The 23,310-nt window shown below is 34.1% G+C and overlaps 2 protein-coding genes across 4 annotated transcripts in view; both read left to right on the forward strand.

Annotated features, from left to right (window-relative positions):
- The first annotated feature begins 102 nt into the window (after positions 1-102).
- Positions 103-9,658, forward strand: LOC137920245 (E3 ubiquitin-protein ligase TRAIP-like). Its single transcript, XM_068763524.1, has 9 exons — positions 103-287; positions 393-510; positions 1,635-1,844; positions 3,409-3,567; positions 4,199-4,300; positions 4,729-4,842; positions 6,182-6,326; positions 8,495-8,617; positions 9,146-9,658. Exons 2-9 carry the CDS (start codon positions 398-400, stop codon positions 9,500-9,502), a joined length of 1,323 nt encoding a protein of 440 aa, XP_068619625.1. The 5' UTR covers positions 103-287; positions 393-397; the 3' UTR covers positions 9,503-9,658.
- Positions 9,659-10,756: 1,098 nt separating this feature from the next.
- Positions 10,757-23,310, forward strand: part of LOC137920159 (C2 domain-containing protein 5) — a 35,170-nt gene continuing 22,616 nt past the window's right edge. For 2 of the 3 annotated variants that reach the window (XM_068763406.1, XM_068763408.1), the window contains exons 1-6: positions 10,757-11,391; positions 16,037-16,196; positions 17,385-17,525; positions 19,533-19,693; positions 20,187-20,298; positions 21,502-21,571. In XM_068763406.1, the coding sequence (XP_068619507.1) occupies positions 11,212-11,391; positions 16,037-16,196; positions 17,385-17,525; positions 19,533-19,693; positions 20,187-20,298; positions 21,502-21,571 (824 nt within the window). In that variant the 5' untranslated portion in view covers positions 10,757-11,211. The remainder of the gene's footprint in view (positions 11,392-16,036; positions 16,197-17,384; positions 17,526-19,532; positions 19,694-20,186; positions 20,299-21,501; positions 21,572-23,310) is intronic. The other variant, XM_068763407.1, reaches the window with a different exon arrangement.

Genomic DNA, 23,310 nt, shown 5'->3' on the forward strand with positions numbered 1-23,310 from the left:
AGACGAAATAACTACATTTAAGAAGTGCACATAGAGTATTTTGTCTATGTGTAGTATAGTTATTATCTATGACAACATTGTCTACCCGTCTATAAAGGACAGAGTTAAACTACATAAATTTAATTAGTTTATATATCAAATAAAATTTAATTTCAAAATATTTTTGTGCGTAGTTATTATAATTATTTACGTAAATAATAAGCTAAAGTAATGAGAATAGTGAAAAAATAATAAAAGTCGTTATAATAAACATTTGTCTTCTTAATGATCATTAAATTACTTAAACGGTTGGTTAAAATATTAATTCTACCTTTATAAGAAAATAATTGACTTTTTATACGACGCTAACATGTTTTCTTGTGAATGTGTTTAATGTTAATATCTTATTTCAGACAAAATGCATATGCTATGTACAATATGCAGCGATTTGATGGGCCAAACGGATAGTATATACGTGATAAAATGTGGCCATATCTTCCATCACAATTGTTTAGCTCAATGGATTGCAAGGTATATAGAATTAATTATTTACCTGGATGGTATCATACTAACGTTCTTTCTCTTGATTAATGTTACTCAAATGGAGACTATCTCTTTACTGAACAATATTTAATTTATACTTATACTAGCTGATCCCACAAACATTGTTATGCCATGTATGTTATTAACAAATAAAAAATAATGGTTGACCGTAGAGGGGTGAAATTTTTGGGATGTATGTATTTGTTTATGCTGTATCATAAAAAAAACACCCAAAAATTTTCTCTGAAAAATAAAAATAAATTTGGATTCTCTTAGATTCTTTAGAATAGATTCTCCACCCTGGCCAATATGCACACTAAGATTCACGAAAATCGGTCGAGCAATTTCCGAGGAGTTCAATCACACACACAGTGACACAAGAATTCTATATTTTAGATTTTATTATCTATTAATTCATTAAGTCTCTAAGGTTGTTGGATAGTTTGGTCCTTAATTTCAGGTGTAGAATGTCCACTGCCTGAAATAGGCTTCCACTATAGGTTTCTAATTGAGATAGCAGCAATTCCATTGATTTCATTTAATAAAAATTATTGATACACTCACTCACTTTTCTGCACTAGTGATTACTTTTCATTGTCTGGGTAAGACTGCTCTTAGTGATAGAACTGCCTATTGTTACATTAGCAATATACAGAATGATTGGTTAAAGGTAAAAAAACCTTTAAACTGTTGAATGTATAGTTTATTTGCAGTCAATTAATATAAGAAACTTTTTTTAGAATTCAGATTACCACATATAATTATTTATTATTGTTTACTACATGACGGGACATTGGGGCAATCTTTGGGAAAGGCCTATGCCTTACCTTAGTATCCTTACCTATAAGGCATATATTAAGGCATATATCAAATGTTACAAAGAAGAATATACATGCATGCACATTTTGAGTATGTAATTAGAAGGATGTGTAAAAGCATTTAAGTACTAAGTTTACTTCTTAACTACTTAAGTGGTTAAAGAAACAACTCTTACCTATCAATGTATTGTGTCTAAATTTAACATACTAAACTTCCATAAAGCTGTATATAATACAAAAAAATTTATAAAGGAAAGTAATACAGTTTTTGCTATAATTTAATTTTTATTTCAGATCAAAGACATGTCCGCAATGCCGAAAAAAAGTTACAGAAAGTTGTATGTTTCGTATGTACCCAACAATATCCAATGACACAGGTGACGATGCCACCACCCTGCAATCTAGACTTGATGATGCACTGCTGCAGTTGCGCCAGTTAAAAGCGGAGTGCAAAGAGAAGGAGACTCAGCATGAAGCAATGGAAATAGCGTTAAGAAAGAATGAGTAAGATCATTCGATTACTACAATAAAAGCTCTTCATTTGCAGGGTATACATTCTTTAAATATACCATTAATATAGAAACCGTGAATATGGAATGGTAATTTATATTGGATTATAAGGAATACCTTACTAGGTGACAAAATAAAAAAAATTAAAGTATTTGAACATTTTGATTAAAAATCTTAAGTGTTAAACAATGGTTTTGAAGAATTTTGTAATTTTCTCTTGCTTGGCAATTTTTAAAAGCTCCTTCAAATCAGACTGATACACAGCAGTTGCTTTAGCAATTTGGCTCTTAAAAATAATACTTAGTTCTACAGATAGAGCAAAATACATAAAGATGTTGCAGAGCTCACTTGCAATTCTTAAACCTTCACTAAGATTTGTCAAATTAAATGTCATGTTTCTAGTGCTCATTGAAGCCTCTCCTTCAATTTCACATAATTTTTCTTATTAGTCCATTCGACAGCATTTACAAAGGATATAAGGTTGTATACCTATTGGAATCTGCAAATACAGGAATTGGGTCATAGCCCTTTAATCTGCAAAAAGTTTTTACTGAGCTAAATTTGATTTTATGAATGTTATTATTAAGAGCCTACTGTCTAAACAAGGTTAGGTTACTGCCTCTTAGTTGGTGCTATAGCTTATTGTAGTGAAGGTATAGAGTATGACCAACCTAAATGTTTCAACTGAAGAAATCAATTTGTTTTATGAAGACTAGATTACAATGTCTGTTGTATGCCAAGGGTAGCTCTCTGGATCATATCTGTAAGAAATTTCCTTCTATGATTTTCCGGTGCAAAATATAGTATCATCTGCAGCAGCTCTGAAGGACAATAGAGATCAGAATTGCCTTCCTGATGATCCGGGAGATGGTGATAGCCATCATATATTGCTACAAAACAGTTATAAGTAATACAATAAAAAGAAATAAAATATGATAGCGTAAAAATTGTGGTGAATAATGATAGGTGAAGCTTTGTAATTAAAAGTTTTGAAGTCTGGTAACAAAATTGAGAATATACTGACAAAGTTTTAAAGTTTGTGGACCCTTCCGTTCGGTGAACTCAGGTGTAATAGTCCTCCAGTTATTAGCATCAAGAGACTGAGAAAAAGTAACAAATAGTTATAAAAAACCGAAAATTAGAAAAATTAGGAATATTTTCACTATGATAGCTGGGTATTATAATATATGAGTAGAATATATATATATGTATATAAAATATTTCTGTTACTTCTAAAGAACCAATTTTTTGAAAAGATTTGCATATTGTATTTATGTAGTAAAAATTATATGAATCAAGTTAGTGATTTTTTGGCTAACTTGCACGCATGCATGTGTGCATGCGGACAGTGATGACCTATAATCGTGTCAATCAATCTTTGAGGGAGGCCTATGCCTTGCTATGGATGTATATATATTGACACGAAGAATTTATAAAACTTGGCAATTAATTTTATAGTTTGCATAAAACTCTGTTTCAAGGCTGTCTGCAAGGCTTTCAGCGTTGATTATAACAGAAAGAAGAATGTAATTAAATTTAAGCGTTGTTATTTTTCCAGAATTTTCCTTGTTGCATGTGAGAAAAAGTTGAGGGTTCGTGAATCAGAATCAGCAGCGTTGAAGGATCAGCTTGAATATGTTAAAGTAGAAAATAAAGAAATACATATATTAAAAGAGGAGAATGGGAATCTTAAGAAGAATATAGAGACTTTGAATGGGTATGTAAATATTTTGATTTTTTCTATTTTTATTTCCTAGTTTTTACACATACCTTCTAGACATCTTTCTACAGAGTCAATAACACGCGGCCTTTTAAACATGTATATGTGGACTGCAAAGCATTGATAAACTCTTATTAATTTTATTGATTTTCACCCATCAATATATTGTTATAAAATTAATTATAATAAAATGGTACTACATAATAAAAGAAAACAATTTTTATGAGAAGTACAACTATAGTTGTTACTATTAAAAAAAATTGTCAGCTAAATTTTTAGCCCAAGTTTTTTGAGTACAAAAAAATTTCAGCTTTTGTCGAGAAATACATAGAAAATGTAATTATCTCTGTTCGGAAGTGCGTATGTTCAAAAAAATATTGAAAACAATTTCTAAACTATGAAATTTATTAAAAAAAAATAATCAACCATCAAAACTATGAGTATTAATTATATAGGATTGCCACTGCCCACTAACAAGTTTTCAGAGGATGGGTAGCAGCATCCTTTGCATACCATACCACAGTGATCACTAACTGGCCTGCAAAGTGAGGCGATTATGGTATATCACCCCATCACACCACACAACGACATCAACTTTAGTTATAATTCTATAGAATTACTATTTCAGACTCCAAAAAGTATTAAACGCAACTAGTGATGAAGTTGAGGTGATGCTACAAGGATATTCTGATATAAGAACAATTGCAACATTTGCGACAGCATTGAAGAGGTAAATAAATTACTTATAATATATAGCCTTTACATAAACCTTATTTCTCTTAAGTTGATATATAATTGTGCATGTTTTGTATATTGACATTGTAACACAGGGTATTGTTTTGTGTAAACGCTTAAACAAATGATATTCCAAGTTTTGACAGATGACTAGCATATATATGTTAAAGACAGTCTTATTAACCGAGGTAGGAAAGTATTTCTGCCTTCCTAATGCCTGGGAGTTTAGAAGTTTTAAAATACAATTTCATATTACTTTTTGATTGGAGAATATATGAGTATTATAATGAAAAAAAAATGTTATAGATAGAGATGAAATAATAAAAATTAACTTAAAATAACATAATAATAATAAACATGATTAACAATTACATTCATTTTACGATATATGATGTAAGTCTTTAATTAGATTTTTATTACCAGAGCGTTGTGCGAGTCGGAAATGAAGAAAAATGAAACCAGAGACAACCTTCAGACAGTCAAGCGAAAGCTCACTGAGGAGAGGGCGCTGGTGAACGTTTTGCGTTCAAAATTGAGGTGAGCTCTTACATCACTTCTATCCTAATTTTTTTATCTTACAGAATGATAAAGCGATCTCAAAGATATAAAAATAGGTTTTATATCAATAAATCGTCCTGTATATAAAAATACATGACACATTCAAAAACTGTTTATATAATAATCATTAATTACAACCATATTTATAAATATATTTATGTATTAATATGTTACACTTTTGGCGGTTGGTACATAGACAATAATTTATAATCTAGATAAAGTAAGAAAAGGACCAATATTGAGCCAGTTCCACACATTCTGTGGTAGTCGTGCAACAAAGTGCACCGCCCGCCACCCCGCTGATAAATGCGCATGCAATGCGAATTACACAACTACCACCGTTAAATCACTCAACACGTGTTTCACCCCTCCACGGGGCATCTTCAGGAGTTATGTTACACCGATTAGTGCCAAACACAGAGTGAGCTCAGTCTGTCACCGCTTTCTTATTATGTATGGTGCATTTGATTCAAAATATCAATGTTTGGGAAGTCACTCCCCGATCCTTGGATCACATCGGTTGGCATTGCCTGTCTAATATCTCTACTACCAGTTCAGAAAGCGGTTAGTGCTGAGAGAAGTGGAAGAAGAACCTCCAGCAATGCTTGTGTTGTGATATTTGATCTGATATACACGGTGATGAAATGTGATGAATGATTGAAAGTTTGTGTAGGTTTAACAGCGTTTTGCTGACAAATGACCTATAATTTTCCCTTCATAGCATAATAAATGACATGTTAAATGAGTGGTTACAGAAGGTATATATATTTCATTTACTTGGAGATAATTGTGTAAATGGAGGTCGGGTAAGTAACCAAATAAACAAGAGGTAGAGAAAGAAAAACTAGAATTAAAAGAACTAGGAAGATATAATAAAAACCCAAAACAATGTTAGGTGTATAAAGTTAAGACTGGAAACTGATATATTGTGGTAATTTCTGATAAATCATTATTATTAAAAAGATATCATAACATAAAAATAAATTAAGGTAAAAAAAGGTCATGTAACCCGGATCTGTGGTATTCGAGGAATGAGGCGAAGGAAGTGAGATGAATGAACGGTAATAAGTATGAAAAAAGAATGATAGAAAATTGTATAATGAAAGAAGAAGAAAGATAGATCATACGAAGAATGATAGAAGAGTACAGAAATAAAGGGAAAAGGAAGTGGAAAGGTCATTGAAGAATATCAAAACCTGTTCTACAACAGCTGGGGCCATCAAAAAATTGTCCAGAAGGATTCTGTGGTCTGTCACCTGTTTTTATTAATTGTTTGATAATTTAATTGAATATCTTTCTTATCAGATATAGTTTCTAGGTCAGCAGAGATGAGATGCACAGAGTTGAATATAGAAAAAAATAGGGAGAACAAAAGAGATGCGGTGGAGGCGTTTGGTGGAACTGCTTGCGAAGAGGTGCCAAAAGTGCAGAAAGTGGAAGTGCCTGCAACCAATAATAGTTTTGTAGGTTTTTGATTTATTATTAACTCTTATTGGATGCCTCGTTTCGTATGCTTAACCCTTAATAGCCTAGAGTTTCAATTTTGGTACCAATCTTTTAAATCGAATGTTCACATTACTATTAGTTTTTTTATAGGTTGGCTGTACGTATTTTACTGTTTTATAATATTCTTTCCAACGAAATTAAAAAAATCTATTTTTCCCTTCATCTAGACCCTCAAGCAAACACAGTAATATTAAAAAAATTCACTTTCGTAAATCAGGCTATTAAGGGTTAATTCTCACCAGGTTGTAGTGATTTCTAATAAATATGAAAAGAATATGTTATTTTATGATTAATTTCAATTTAACAATTTTCTTTTAAAAAAATATCTATTTTATGAAAAAGTAATACATTTATTTATATGTATTTAATGTGTAGTATTTTTTAAACAATTTCCAACATGAATGGTTTTCTTTTTTACATTTCACAATAGTATAGTGTTGTTTTCCTTCCTCCAGGCTATTTACGATTAGAACATACTAATTAGTCGTTATGTTTTCCTGTATGTTGCAACATATGCAGTTTCCCATCCAATCTCTACTCATTATCTGATGTTGAAGATACTATTAAAATCTATTTTTCATAAAAAATTCAAACAAAAAATTTAACTGCATAAGGTAAATGCTCGGTTGGTGATGATAAACTGAAAAGACAGTCGTATACGCATTCAATAGGCAGCAAGTTTCATCATGATCCAACTTGTCACCTCACACATGCCATACAACCGCTGTAGAAAACTACAGATGTCACGACAGAGGTGAATTGCGCCAGATAAGGATTAATCCATGTCATATATGTCCACTGCAAGGTGCAGGGCTCCCTCAAATATCTCTATGATGATGTTCTGTTCGCTTCCAGTTACATTGACCTTGACTATGTCTTTGTTCCATCTTGTTATGGGCTGGTTATGGACCCATCTTTACATCTGTCTTAGTCTTTAGAAACCATTACAATTCACTGTATCCATAACAGATTTTTAAATTTAGTATTTTTTAGGACACACCCATGTGACAATGCACTGGATGGAACATTTTCAAATTAAAAGCTGTATTGGTGTCTAAAGTCGTAAACCAGATGTTTTCTCCTACGTGCAATCACTTCTCTTAAAATAATTTTGATTTGCTGTGGTCTGATCTTTCTACAATGTTGTATGAAGTAATTTTTAAATCTGACAACATTATAAAAGAACACTTAACAGAATTATTACTTATCTGGCAACTTTATTTTAACTTTTTACTTATCTGTACTGCTGGTGTACTTAAATAGATAAATAAATATAGGAAAGAATTGTACACGGTTAAATATTAATATATTTTATTTTAATCTTCTCGATTTATTTAGTGAAATATAGGTATTTGAGTAAAAGTTTTCAGTTTTTCAGTTTTGTCGAATGTATAAGAAATACTATTCAATATTGCTTGTCGATTGTTGCTAACCGCTTTGGTTCTTGATTCTCTTCTGGCATGTTTCTACGCTTCTTTATTCTTTGTTTCTCTTGCTAACTTTGGCTTCTATGTTTTGCCGCTTTCTATATCTATATATAGCTATATATATCTATACATTTTGCGTAGTACAACTCGTGGGTGAGTGAACCCGTATAGGTCTGCGCGTGGTAGGTATTGTGCGAGCGAGACAGCACTATTCATTGGGCAATCCCCATAAAAAATTGACAATTTTTTAACTGAACAATTGTCTAAAATGTAGCAATTAATTATACAATTGATTTAATTGCAACCTTAGTTACTATCTTCGAATGCAATAAACCTTTCTTTGGTTATTTTAAATATATGGCTTATATAGTAAAGTTCCACAAGGTATCTTAGACCTTTGCTTTCTTAGTTTGAAATCTAAAATTAAAAGTATATCATTAAGTACATCTTATTGTATCATTTAATAGTTACTAGTTGATTGAAATGTGTGGGTCTTGGACTGTTACCTCATTTACATGATTAATATCGTAATATACATATGAAAAATAGTTAAATTTGATTTTAAAGAGCAACTGTTGAGTTTCTGACCAGGTCTTCAGATCAGCATTCCGAGCCTGTGGTACTTGTTATAATGTTACAATAATCGACGATACAAAAATGCTTGTATATTATTTAATACTTGTTATTTTACATTTCAGACCAGCTTAGTCAATTCGATAGAGAATTCTGACTCGCCATATTTAAAACTGAAACAGAGCAATCTGGCTCTCACGGCTTTGCAACAAAGGCATCCGGCTAATGTACCAGATAGAGGATTAAAGGTATTTAAAAACCCACATCTTCATTTCAGCTGCAGAAAGTCCACTGATGGACGTAGGTAGCTATAGGTTTCCGATAGAACCGATTACAAGTGACATGCAACCAGCGTCTTCTGAAGACTTTAAGAAGATCCTCTGTCCACCTTGTGAGTGGACATCCTGTGAAGTCCTGGCTGCAATATTCTGTATGCAATGTGACTAATCCATTACCACTGCAACTTGCTATTTCAGTTGTTTATATTCACCTACAGATGTCCTCATTCCATGTGTATTCTGCACTACATGCCCACAACCCATATATTAAAATGATATATCTATAATAGTGTTGCTGTATTAAAATTTATAAGTGATGTAATGTTGCCACAGTAAAAATTGGATGAATGTTATAAATTATTTTCAACATATTTTTTTAAGAGAATGTAGGCAACACATTCTGTCAAAAATACGTAATGAAAAAGATTTATTGCATACATCATCATCTCATAAAGGATTTGAATATGAATGAAACTTTAGCATCTGTATTTTTTTCAGCCATCGGAATTTGGAATTCTTAATGCGGCTAAGAGTGCTTCGTATAATTCAAAAGGCGCTTTCAATCCACAGAAGAAAAAATCTGAAGCGTTCAGTAGTCAAAACAACAGCATTTTTCATAAAAAGGAACCGACAAAGGTTGACCTGGACATTTTCGACAAGGAATCGGAACTTGATGTGTCGTATGACGGTTTGGGAGGACACTCGAAGCCATATGTGTTTCCAACGCCAAATTCAAGACCAGCGCCAAAAAGTCTAATACCAAAGTTGTCAGCTAAACATAAGTTGAAGAGGCCAAACACTGCAGGCAGTCAGGATATCAGCAAAATGTTGAAAATGACACGAGATATTGACTGACAGGTCGAAAAAAATCAAAGAAAGTTCTTAAATCAAAATTTACGACCCACCTATGATCCTTTGTAATAACATATGTAATATGATTGCAAACATGCTCAGTTACAAATGTTATCCTCTATTTAAATTGTAAGAACTGTGTGAAATTAATAAAAATAATTGTGAATAGTGGAAATATATCATTTAAAACTTTAATTTGTGCAACCTTTAGGCATTTAAATACATCTATCTCTTAACACATCTCGCGCGACTAAACTCGTTTCGCTCGGATTTGACACCTTAAGCGGGAAGCGACTAAAGTCGTTTTTCGCGTATGTTATTGATGAGTTTTTGTGGTGGTTTTAAAATGAGATCAAATAGACATCAATGTAAAGATACAAAAGGGGCTTTGCAAGAATAAATACCTATGAATTCGTTTGGCTGACGTGATTACATACGCTGAACATTTTGAGAAGCAGGTTTCCAAATGCATTCAGAAAAATGTTGGATAGTTTTGTGTGGAGAGAGACTATATTGACTTTTTGCTTCATATGAGATTGGGTGATCCTTTCGTTTCCAAAAAATAAAGGAAAAATGCATTGAACGATATCATACTTTGAAAAATTTTACAAAAATTTTGATTTTCTTTTTTTTTAATTTCTGAAGTTTTTATGTTTTATTTAAGAGAATGAAGAAATTGTTTTTAACACTACTTCTAATGTTATTTTATGCTGAAGGAATTTTTCGTCCGATCTGCAAAAAATCGCCCGCTACACGGTAAGACTGGCGGCAAAGTGCCCGCGCAAGATGTGTCAATATCTACATGTTACCCAAAAAAGTAACCTAAGTATATCTTACTAACAACCTCACGTTATATCAGTAACAATCACACTCAATCGCCAATTTATCATGATTAAAGATAGGCTCAATGACATTCAAGATACGATTATAAATTTTGTATTTATATGATATATTTTTAACACAAGTAGAAAGTGTGTTAATAAAAATATCGATTTTAGCTAGAAGCTACATTAATGTACAGTTTTAATAAATGAGTTTATTTTAAATTTATCGCATTTGATAGTAGTTTAAAGTATGCGTTCGTTCGTTTTAACTTTTTTTTGTTTTCACCAAAAGTCTAAAATATATTAATTTTGAAATTACTAATGCGTTTTATCGGAACATATATGCTAATTATTATTACTTTGCAATAGATTATTGCTCTATTAACACCTGTTCCTACTTGTCAATGTCAGCTTGACAGATGAGATAGTCTCTTTAACGCTGATGATTATTTTTAAAATCTTTCATATCTATTAATAAACAACTAAAGATTTTAATACAGCATCGAAACGATTTAGTGGAGGCGCTTAAAGGTGCCGTGTTTATATCAAAGTAACGTATTGCGCATAAAAAATGTTGTATTTATCAAGAAATGTGTACGCGCGGTTTTGTGCGGCTTGTTTTTGTGTTCGTCCGCTAATATTAAGTTAAATGTTAAAAAGAGAGTAAAAGACACTGCAATTTTATTCATAGATCGTGAACTTTTCATTGCGGGAGAGCTATGAATAGTATCCGATGTGATATTGATAACAATAATCTTTATTTTCTTTTCTGATTAGAGGGTAGAGACGTGTTAATTCTATGTGGAAGAAGTGTGTTTATGTTGTGTTTAGTGCAATTCTGGTTATTTATCGCAGTTTATAAGTGAAGTAGATGTGCAAATAGTCAAAATGCCTGGAAAAATTAAAGTGAAAGTTGTCGCTGGTCGTAATTTGCCGGTTATGGACCGGGCAAGCGACACCACAGACGCCTTCGTGGAGATCAAGTTTGGAGGTGTTACCCACAAGACTGATGTATGTCGAAAGTCATTGAACCCTCAATGGAATAGTACAGAGTGGTATAGATTTGAGGTGTGTATTATATCAAAAATATTATCATTTTTAATAATTTGCAACTAAATTAGGCTCATAAAAGTATAGCCTTATTAAAGACCATATAATTAGTATAATATTACTTAAATGAGAAATAATATATTTAGAGGGTAGACCTTTTCCCATAATTGGTAGTCAGTTGGTTTTGTTTGTGGTTTTAATTTTTATGGGAATTTATCTCAGTAACAGAAAGAAGGGTTTTTAAAAATTAGAATATAAATATTTTTTGGTACAAATTTTTATGGTAAATTCAATATTTTCATAAACTACATCTAAATCATGTAAGTGTGGTTTGATAAAAATATTGAAAATTATTTATATTGTAAATTATATTGCTGGTTATAAACTTTATTCAGAGTATTTGAAACAATATCTAACTTAAAATTTGATAATTTTTTTACAACTTCTGATACAGTGCTTATGTGCTAATTATTCATAATGGCACCAAATAAGATAGGACACCTGTAGGGACAATGTGCTTGCCACAGGCTTTTTCAATGTTTATTAAATATATAGTTTTATGTTATTATAAAAAATATGTAGTCCAGTTTCTTTTGCCTATTTTTCTCACTTCTGTAGCATCTTCCCAACATGAGGAAGACTCAATTCGAAGTCAATAAGTGATGACCATTGTTGAACAGTTTTATTTTAATTTTGTATCTAACAGTCTAAGCCAGTGTTTCCCAACCTTTATCATGCCATGTTTAAAATTCTTGTCCTTCTAGGTAACATATATGTCAAACTCATGTCAAGTGAATTTTCAGATTGCCCCCCCTTAACAATTGAATTTCCATGTGGGGGGAAGACCTATGCTGTAAACCACTGGTCCATGCCATCCTAAGCCAAGGTTATTTCCTCTCGGTGGCCCTTGAGTTTGGTCCCCATAATGTCAAAACTTAAAAGATTGTCTTTGTGGGCAGGTTTTTGCAACCGAATGGCACTATGCTATGACATTTTAGGTCTTTATCAACAAGACATCGACAAGACTTAGGTATTTCTAATCTCTTAAAATAAATATTGTAATAGATCAAGCCTAGATACTCTAGCGAGACATTGAGCTTGGTTGCTGTGAAAATTTCTTGGTTAAGTAACTCCATTACTACGCAACATAAAACCTGGTAAAGCCATAGCTAAAGAATCAATCAGTATTAGTTACTAAATAAAATAAATAATCTTAATATATTTGCATGTACACTTGATACTAATACCTTTACCAGTGTGCATGCAATTTTGTCTGCATGCAAAAAAATCATTCATTTACTTTTATTTTAGTTTAAGTTTTTTTTTATAAAATTAAAATACCCTAAATTACTCCTTATTAAATCAGATACCTGACAGTATAAATCCCGTTAAAATTGGTTGAGCCATTTCAGATATTGGCTGGAATATATGGGCAGACAGACAAGAATTAAAAAAGAAATTGGTTTGGTATATGTATCTTCTTATTTATTTACCGTACATATTTATTGGTTATTTTAATATTTCAAACAGGCACCCTAATGTTATTAAATTGTATAGTTTACAAAAAAAAACAAAATGACTATTCAACTTTATGAAGTAAATATGTTAACTCACAACTACTATATAGGGGTTTTTGTATTACAGTCATTGTGAAGTCAATATTTGTGATGAGGTACTTCAGAGGGTTTTGATGCTTGGAGTGTAAGTTAGGAGGTTGGCTTGAGTCACACTATAAATAATAAGCGTTCTGAACTTAGGATCCATGTGAGGGATGAACTATAGCTTGAATGATTGTTCTTATAAATATTATTCAATGTTCAAGACCTGCCGTAAATAGGTTTTCCTCTAGGCGGGTGTATTGTTCCCATCGGTATCGCGCACGAAATACAACTGACAAAATGTAACATAGGTAGTGTGGGACAGAGTTAGATATTTAATGGAATCTAAAAATGCCCCGTGGAGTGGTGAAACACGTGTTGAGTAATTTGGCGGTGGCGGTTGTGTGATTCGCATTGTTTGCCGCATACGCATTTATCAGCGGGCTGGCGGGCGGTACATTTCATTGCACGACTACCACTGCATGTGCGGAAGTGGCTAAATATTGGTCTTTTTCTTACTTAGGACAGAGTTAGTGCTCTACGAAGCCGAAATTATCCGATTATCTCTTTCCAAAAGCCGATGTGCAATATTTATCGCCGGCTACTGTATGTGACAGTAGTTTTTTTTTTGCGTAAAAGTCAGGGTAATGCGCCATTTATAGGTTAGAAATAAATTATAAATGACAGATATAATGTCTAATATTTTCAAGGACACGTTTTTTGTAGTTCGTAATAATATTGCGTTGGCGACGCATTATGATGTTATTTTCGTGCTCGTCGACTAGACGTCTGTCGGACGCTTGTTTATTTATGAGAAAAGCAAAAAAGTAGCAATATATTTTATAATGAACTCTCGTGGTATGGACGTTTAAAATTATTATTATCTATATTTTGTGTTATCGTCGCAGTAAAACTGTTTGGGTGTATTTAATCATACGCAAGTTATGAAATATTTTTATATAGAGTGATTTGTATGTAGGGACTGAAAAAAGGCAATGATATTTCAAACATACAGCCACTGCCTGGCTGGATAGATATCACACAGCTGTTTTCTTCAGCTGATGATCGCTGACAAGGTGTAGGACTATAAACTATGTCATCGGTCTACCTAGTGAGGAGGTCTACCTACGCAGAGTCTACCGGCTCGTGGTCGCCATTCGAGAACCTTTCGCCCCCAACCGCCATCGGTTACACCAGCTATGTACCTCACCCATTGCCACTTCAGACTAACAATGACGAAGCTACGCCGGAGGCCTTGGTCCCTCTGATCTCCTCATTTTTGATTCGATCTCGCAGCGAAACTCCGAGCATAGCCCTCTCCATTGCTCTCCGAGTCACCTTGATCCTTCTTATAAGGGCTTCCGTATGTCATCGCTGGCAACACACATTAGATGTCTTAGTATATTATTAACACATTTCATACCATGTGGGATGTATACGACCCCCGTTGTACTTTCCGTTCAGACCTTTTTCGGTTCTCATTGAAAAACATAGTATTCTTAAACAAATGAATTATAGGGTCGAATATAGATAACTTCATTTCACATAAGCGCATATGTAATGAATATTAAAGTTTATCTCTTTTTACCTTTAATTATAGATTTGTATTGTTGATAAAGTTTAAAGCATACATCTTAAACGAGTTTTTTTTTTAATTTTTAAAGTGTGGTTCGTATACGCTCCACGCGGCCTAAATGGAAAATTTTCAAAAATTTCCGTGGCACGGAAAGCGGTAATGAATATATCTCATTATAGCATTTAAGTGTTTTTAATTGATCGAAATGTGTGAAACTGGGTTTGTTGAGTCATTTACATGATTGATATTATAATGTACACGTGAAAAATTATTAAATTTCATTTAAAAAGAGCAACCGCTAGTTTCTGGGAGGCTCTTTTCAGATCAGCGTTCCAGGCCAGTGGTAACTTATTGCTTACAATGTTAAAATAATCGACGATTCGAAAGCGAATGTAAATGCCTACTTGAATAAGTTATTTTGAATTGTTTTGATCTCGAGCAACGGCTGAAGTGGAACACCACGAAAACTTATTGGTTTCGCGATAGTAGAAATTTACAAAATATTAATCCAAATAGCCATGTAACTTTGACAAATATAAGCACTGCCTTAATGACATTCCGTTATAGGTCTACACCAAAGAATTCCAAACAGTTTGGAGGTCCACATCCAGGGTCTAATAAATCTGTCAACCTCCGCTTGTGTATCCGTTGTTTTCACAGTCATCTGTTCACACTATGACGTCGTTCATCAGACGCTAGACCAGAGATTCCCAAAGTGGTCTATATCGACCCCTAAGGGTCTATGACAACCTGCAAGGGGTCTACGTCAGCGAAAAAAAATTTGAATTTATGATAGTACCTATTTTTTTACATCATACTATCTTATAATATCAAAACATTTACATTATCTATAAAAGTACCTATGAAGTATATATTTTATGTTATTTTATTTATAGTTTATTTTATGTTTATTTAATGTTACGTATATTTTACATAACACATACAAAATTTCATTTTGAGTAGTTTTAATTTAAATGCAATTAATAAATGTAACTTTTCGTTTTTAACACTAAACTTCACTACAGTTAGAAATTTACAGGAAATCAATATCAGGTAAGTAGGGAGTCTACCCAACACGGAAAAACATGGCAAGGGGTCTACGACAAAAAAAGTTTGGGAAACTCTGCGCTAGACGGTCGTTGCAAGACATAGGCCTCTCTAAAAGATGGCCATAATGATCAGTCTTGCGTTGCCGGCATCCAGCGACATCTAACGACATCCAGCGACATCTAGCGGCATCTAGCGACATCTAACGACATCTAGCGGCATCTAGCGACATTCAGCGAAATCCAGTGTACTATGTCGTTGGTCACCCAGTAGACCACCCATGCCGCGTCTACCAGCGACGACGACATTCTTGTATCTATGTCGGTTAAAGTTTTCGTTTTCTTGTGGTATCTTTTCTCCTGCTTCTTATACAAAGGGTCACATAAATAGGGGTAACAAGGATTTGTAATTACTGCTTTTTTGAAAGTGCATACCGTTTCAGGTGGACGAATCGGAGCTTCAAGACGAACCGCTGCAGCTGAGATTGATGGACCACGACACGTACTCCGCGAACGACGCCATCGGGAAGGTCGTCATTAGCCTCGCGCCTCTGCTTGCGAGGGAAGCCACCAATGCGAAAGGAACCGGAGCTCCTCCTGGAGGTATCACAGAAGTTTTGCTTTTGTTGCCTTTAGTCGAGCAGTAGGTCACCGGTTAGATTACATAGTTCGTGCTTTAATTAGTGTCACTGCTCACAAGCAATATTTTCTAGAAGATGAGTAGCAGCGTCCTTTGTGTACTATAATACCACACTGCGATCGTCAACCTGCATGCCAAGCATGGCGATTATGCTATATCGCTCATATTCGGGGGAGGGCTATGCCTTGTAGTGGGTGTCTAAGAGCTGAAATGACGAACCTATACAGGGTGATTGGTTATATATATAATAGTTTTAAAGATAGCGAATGTATTAATTATTACACATGACCACGTACAACTGCACTGCCTGTACACCAATAACTCGCTTTGCGTCGTTTCGTTTTGCGTTTTGAAGTTGCGTCGCTGCTTGATTAGTACTAATTTTCACTGTTCGTCGTTGAGATTTTCGAGGTTACGTTGTTTTGCGTTCGAGTCTTTAATTTGAAAAAATAATTCTAAAATATGGCAACACTTTCGTTTCTAATTGCGCCATGCCATCAAAACTCGGGGATTCCCTTTGTGACTAAAAATCAACGCAATTTTAATACAGATTTATTTTCACTTTGTTTTGCTAATTTTGGAGTTCAGTTTCAATTACATAATGTGTTGTGCTTTTTTAAAAGGGAATAATAAATTTATATAAATTTTAACGTGTTGTTTCTGGTTACAAAAAAGGTAAATATTATTCGAATTTATTTATTGGCAGAGTTATATTATTTTTGTTTTTTAAATGTTTACTTCGGTCACTTTTCTTTTTAAAAAATAGTATTTTCGTGACCCTGGAACCTATCTTCGATCTTTACATGGTTTGCTATAGAAAATCTTAATTTGCTTTGCGGCGTTTCAATTTGCGTCGTGTTTTTTTGGAACGTAACCACGACGCAAAGTGAGGTATTGGTGTAGTCATTGGAAATAGATGTGAAAGCTTTGAAGGTTTTTATCGACAAATGAGTTATACATAGACCCCTACAAGTTTTTGCAATTATAACCAATCACCTTGTATAAGACTTCGATTGATGTTGATGTTGTTAGATTTTGCAGTTTTTTTTTGCTGTTACAGGATCGTCAGTCAAAAGAGAAGGTAATCAAAATTTTTAAGAATGATTACAAGAACTCATCCAGGAATAAAGAAGTGAAGGTATGTGTTACAGGCGCGGTGATGTCCGGCTGGATACCGGTGTTCGACACCATGCACGGCATCAGGGGCGAGCTGAACGTGATCGTGAAGGTGGAGCTCTTCTCTGACTTCAACAAGTACAAGACCTCCAGTTGTGGTGTTCAGTTCTTTCACTGTGAGTTTAAATTCCATCAATTTTCGCCCTTAACTACGAACCTAGGTCTTCGAGCTACGTCGATGTGGTTCTTCTTTGGATCTCCTTATTTCTGATTTGAAGTACACAAGTGTACCAAAGTCAAATTGTACAAAGTTGCCCACACAATATAGTAATTTTATGAAGCCTGGAGAAAGGTGGAAAAACCTTTAATTTTAGATATTGCAATAGGCTAGGTACATCACTCTTGCTTACGGCGTCTGTTGAAGTCGAAAGCTTCTCGAAAGGCGCTCACGTGTCGGTAGTTGTGGCGTGGGCAGACCTCCTACTAAGTGGACGAAGTGGTGGGAAATCGCTGGATGGGGGCAGTGTAAGACCAGTCATTTGGGGGAGGCGCATGCCTTCCAGTGGGGATCTATCAGCTGATATGACAGTTGGATTTTAAGTTCCCCCTCTAGTAGGCAAAGATTATTATTGGAAAGGTAGTGGATTCAGAACTTAGTGGGACAGGTAGCGTTTATAAAATACAAATATTCATGAAAATATTTTATTTTTATACACGTTTCCAAGAGTCATTTTTTTATTAAAATGGCATAATATTTAATGGAATCAGGCGTTATTTTGCGAAAGTCCATCTTAAGTAAGAAAGGACCAATATTTAGCCACTTCCGCACATGCACCAGTCGTGCAACAAAGTGTACCGCCCGCCAGCCAGCTGATCAATGCGCATGCGGCAAACAATGCGAATTACACAACTACCACCGTTAAATCAATACATGTTTCACCCCTCCACGGGGCATCTTCAGGAGTTATGTTACACCGACACCAAACACAGAGTGAGCTCAGTCCGTCACCGCTTTGTTATTTATACGTATAGTGATAGGCAAAGTTAGGCAGGCCTCATAACGCTGGTGATGATGAAGTAAACATTAAAGATAATTCTTCTTCATTCAGCTGATGGACGCCCACTGCAAGGTATACCCCTCCCGAACGTTCGCCACGATGACCTCTTCGCTACCAGCATTCAGTGACTTCCGGGTACCTAAACTATGTGGTCGGTCTAAGATGATTTATGACAGAGTTCCCCAAACTTTTTTGTGTCGTAGACCCCTTGCCATGTTTTACCGTGTTGGGTAGACCCCCTACTTACCTGATATTGATTTCCCTTAAATTTCTAACTATAGTGAAGTTTAGTGTTAAAAACTTAAAGTAAAAATAAGTGTTAATTTATACTTTTAATTGAATTTAAATTAAAATTACTCAAAATAAAATTTTGTATCTGTTATGTAAAATATATAAGATAGTATGATGTAAGTAAATAGGTACTATCAGTGTACGTGTTGAGATCCACTATCGTGGACCCTCATTTTCATTTCATGGACCCCTAAATTTTTTGACTGACGTAGACCCCTTGCACGTTGTCATAGACCTCTAGGGGTCGATATAGACCACTTTGGGAATCACTGATTTATGTAAAAAATATATATCTTTAATCAAAGTAACTTTCTTTGTATTTGATGCTTTGTAAAATTAAAGTTTGAAAGGTTTTCGAGTGGCGACCACCTACCTGATGGACCGACGGCATAGTCAGTGTGCAACACTGGTCATCATAGCGATTTTTAATGGAATCAGGCGTTACCTTGCGGAAGTCCATCCTAAGCAAGAAAGGACGAATATTTAGCCACTTCCGCACAGGAGTCTTCAGGAGTTATGTTACACCGATTAGTCTAATCTTGAATAAGACGAATCCTGAAGATGCCCCGTGGAGGGGTGAAACACGTGTTGAGTAGTTTGGCGGTGGCGGTTGTGTGATTTGCATTGTTTGCCGCATACGCATTTATCAGCGGGCTGGCGGGCGGTGCACTTTGTTGCACGACTCCCACTGCATGTGCGGAAGTGGCTAAATATTGGTCCTTTTCTTGATCATAGCGATTTTCAGGGAAGACCTACGCCTTACAGTGGGCATCTATGACCTAACATGATGATGGAAATATAAATGAAATACATGTAGTTAAATATGTACTTTAGGTCCAATGATCCCCCCTGGGTATCGCGCGACAGCTATCCATGGGTTCGTTGAGGAGCTGATAGTGAACGACGACCCGGAGTACCAGTGGATCGATAAGATACGGACACCGAGGGCCTCGAACGAGGCACGACAGGTCGCTTTCATCAAACTTAGTAATCAGGTGAGAATATAAAAATATACACCCTGTTTATATACAAGCTAGACGACGTCTGGGTTTTTATCTGTTAAACAATTGTCTTCATAACATAGTGGCATTTTAAATTCGGAGTATTTTTTTTTCATTTTGCATTTTAGAGAGAGTGCAGTGGAATTGCACCAAATAATTTACCTATCTTCTTTCTTCCAACAAGACATAAGGATTCACGACATCCATACACGGTTGGAATTCCTTCCATGCGCACTAAGCGTTTTGCTAATACTTTTGTAGTGCAAATAGCCAAGGAGTTGAAAAACCTACCGCCGTCATTAATCATATATATATTGTTAAAATGACCACAAAAAGACTTCTGAGTTTATTGTAGGCTCTTATGATATCAGGGCGGGTATGAAACTCTCTTAAGTTGAAAAGATCCCTTATAAGCGAGTTCAATCTGATTCTAGTTTCCACAAAATCACTCTCTTCTGGTCTAATACTATGAATAAATGCATTTCAGGTGCAGAGGCTGGTGGGACTGAAGGCTGCAGAGCTTGGGGCCAATGCCGTGGTGGGATACCAGCAAGACTTCGACCTGGAAGGCGAAGCTGGTGTCGTAGCCAGGGCCATTGGTATGATTCGTTTATTATTCTACATACGTTAAGAAAAACAGATGTTTCATTACAGTATTTAATATATGTAAAAAAGATATTGACAAATATAAATTATAAGATGTCACAAAAAAAGTGAATGCTTAAATTTTGGAACAAAATTGAAATATGTTAAAATACATATACAGTATATTTATATATTATGCCATAATTTGAATAGTATAGCTCACTGGTTACTCAATATATATGTGGTGTCGTTGTTAAGTCTTCTATGTTAATGTCGATTCTACCGCGCGGTGCCCTTTTTATACGTTTATCTGTGAAACTACTAGCGCCATTTGTTGACGCTGGTCGAAACTACAGAGTTCCAACAAATATATATAAAAGTTTTAAAAGTGTAAATATAGATCATTTGTCAGCAAAAAGCTTTGAAGCTTTTACACCAATTTTTTTAATCACCTGTATAAAGTGATCAAGTTGAAATATGTTATATTAATTATTTTTTTCTATTAAAATCCGACAAGTCTGTATAGCTTAAGTCAATACATAGTCTACAGGTACAGATAGTAAACATTAATGGATAATAATATATGTAAATCCGAATTTTGAAAACACTTTTTATTACTATGTTATCATTATTCTATGTAATATTTCAGAAACCATTTATTTTCGGTCAATGTGTGAATCATATAATAATTGACAGCAAAAGAACCATTCAAACATTTCAAGCAGGAGTGAGCAACCTTTTTGATTAACGGGCAAAATTTAGATTTAATTTTTTTTCGGCGGGCCGCACATAAATTATCACATTAATAATTTATAAAACTTTATTAATAATAATGATTACAATTAAAGGCGTTAAAAAGTAGATACTTTCACGTACAAATATCTATTAAAAATGTAATTTTTTTAGGAAAAACCTGAAAAGGAAATTAATTGAAATATGTGATTTGATTTTTGGCACCGTTTTCCTGATACAAGCTGATTAATGTAAGTCGGAATTTATGGGGAGGAGGCCAGTAAGCCCACCATTTAAAGTAACTACAAAACCACTTCGAATCGTATTACCTGCCCCTCATGCAGTAGGAAGACTACTGGGTCCCTTAGTATTCTAGTTCAAACAACCTTACCCTTAGTTCCAGCTGAAACCAACTGAAGCCGAGTGTCTTCCCAACCGGTATACTTTCCGGGGTTAGCTGATTTAATATATATGCATTATTACAGGCACAGCTGTCAGCATAACTCCATTACCAACGCCTAGTCAACCCATCAACATACCACCATGTTCCCAACAGTGAGTACTTGACTTATAATTTTTTATATATTTAATATTATTTCAAAGTTAATATATATAATTTTATAAATTTTGCTATAAATAATAAATAATTTATTCAAGTAAATTATTAAATAAAGCCTCAATATTATGAGATATTGAATAGTCGGATGCGGATTTGCATAAAGTTATAACAGCTAAGTAATTATGGAGACAGCTTCAATGATTAATACATTATTTACTTGTCACTGGAATAAATAAGTATAGAGGTAGATACTCTAATATATGTTCAGTAGAAAAATGCTTTCAATCCTTTAGTGTCATTAGGAAGTCTACTTACATAGGTTTTCATATAGGTTTCATTCATATATTTCAAATAGCATTGAAGTAGCTTGTTCATATACGGCTAACTTTGAGGCCCCAGAAGTTACTTGTACTTGTCTATATTATACTCTGGACAATTTTGGCTCTCATAGAAAATCAAGGAAAGTCTGGTCTGGTCTAGTTGAACAACTGTAAGCGTGCTAATAAATCAATAGTAAGATACCATGTTTAAAAGCCATAAGTAACCGCAGGTTCAAAAAATACTCTGTTATATATACACTAGCTGATCCCGCAAACGTTGTTTTGCAAAAAAAATTAAAGTTTTTAATTAACAAATGTAAGATAAGGGTTGATCGTAGAGGGGTGAAAATTTAGGTTTGTATGTATTTTTGTATGCTGTATCATAATAAAATAAAAACCAAAAAAATTGTTTAAAAAATTAAAAATAAAATTTAGGGGTGGACCACCCTTATCACTTAGGGGTATGGAAAATAGATAGTAGCCGATTCTCAGACATACTGAATACGCATGTAAAATTTGGTAAAAATCGGTCAAGCCGTTTCGGAGAAGTTCAAGTTCGAACGCCGTGACACGAGAATTTTATATATTAGATTAAATAATAGCGTTTAGCTAAAAGGAATTAACATATGTTTGTCCTGATTAAATTTAGTAAATAAAACACCAGGATTACAAATTTAATAGTTCAGTATTAATGTGGGCCACGAAGGAGGCGGGGTACGGCTAGTTTAAATATACACCAATACCTCGCTTTGCGTCGTTTTTTCGAAGTTGCGTCGCTGCTTAATTAGTACTAATTTTCACTGCGCGTCGTTAGATATTCGAGGTTGCGTTGTTTTGGGTTCGAGTCTTTAATTTTTTTTTTCCAAAAGTTGACAACGTTTCTAATTGCGCCATGCCATCAAAACTCGGGGATTCCCTTTCTGACTAAAAATCAAATCAATTTTAATACAATTTTATTTTCACTTTGTTTTGCTAATCTTGGAGTTCGGTTTCAATTACTTAGTGTGTTGTTCTTTTTTTAAAAGGGAATAATAAATTTATATAAATTTTAACGTGTTGTTTCTGGTAAAAAAAGGTATATATTTTCCAATATATTTATTGGCAGAGTTATATTATTTTTATTTTTTAAATGTTTACTTTGTTCAATTATCTTTTTAAAAAGTAGTGTTTTCGTAACCCTGGAACCTATCTTCGATCTTTACATGGTTTTCTATAGAAAATCTTAATTCACTTTGCGGCGGTTCAATTTGCGTCGTGTTTTTTTGAAACGTAACCACGACGCAAAGTGAGGTATTGGTGTATAGTTAGAATTTTATATAGATCAATCCTGAAATCCCTGGACAGTTTCGATATAAAGGTGCATTCCATACTAAGTCAACCGTTCAACTTTAGGTAAATATGCATCTGAATATTCA

This window comes from Battus philenor, unplaced genomic scaffold (genome assembly GCF_028537555.1).
Source record: "Battus philenor isolate CCGP_79_NKW_IND1 unplaced genomic scaffold, ilBatPhil1.0.hap1 SCAF_18, whole genome shotgun sequence".
Taxonomy (NCBI): Eukaryota; Metazoa; Arthropoda; class Insecta; order Lepidoptera; family Papilionidae; genus Battus; species Battus philenor.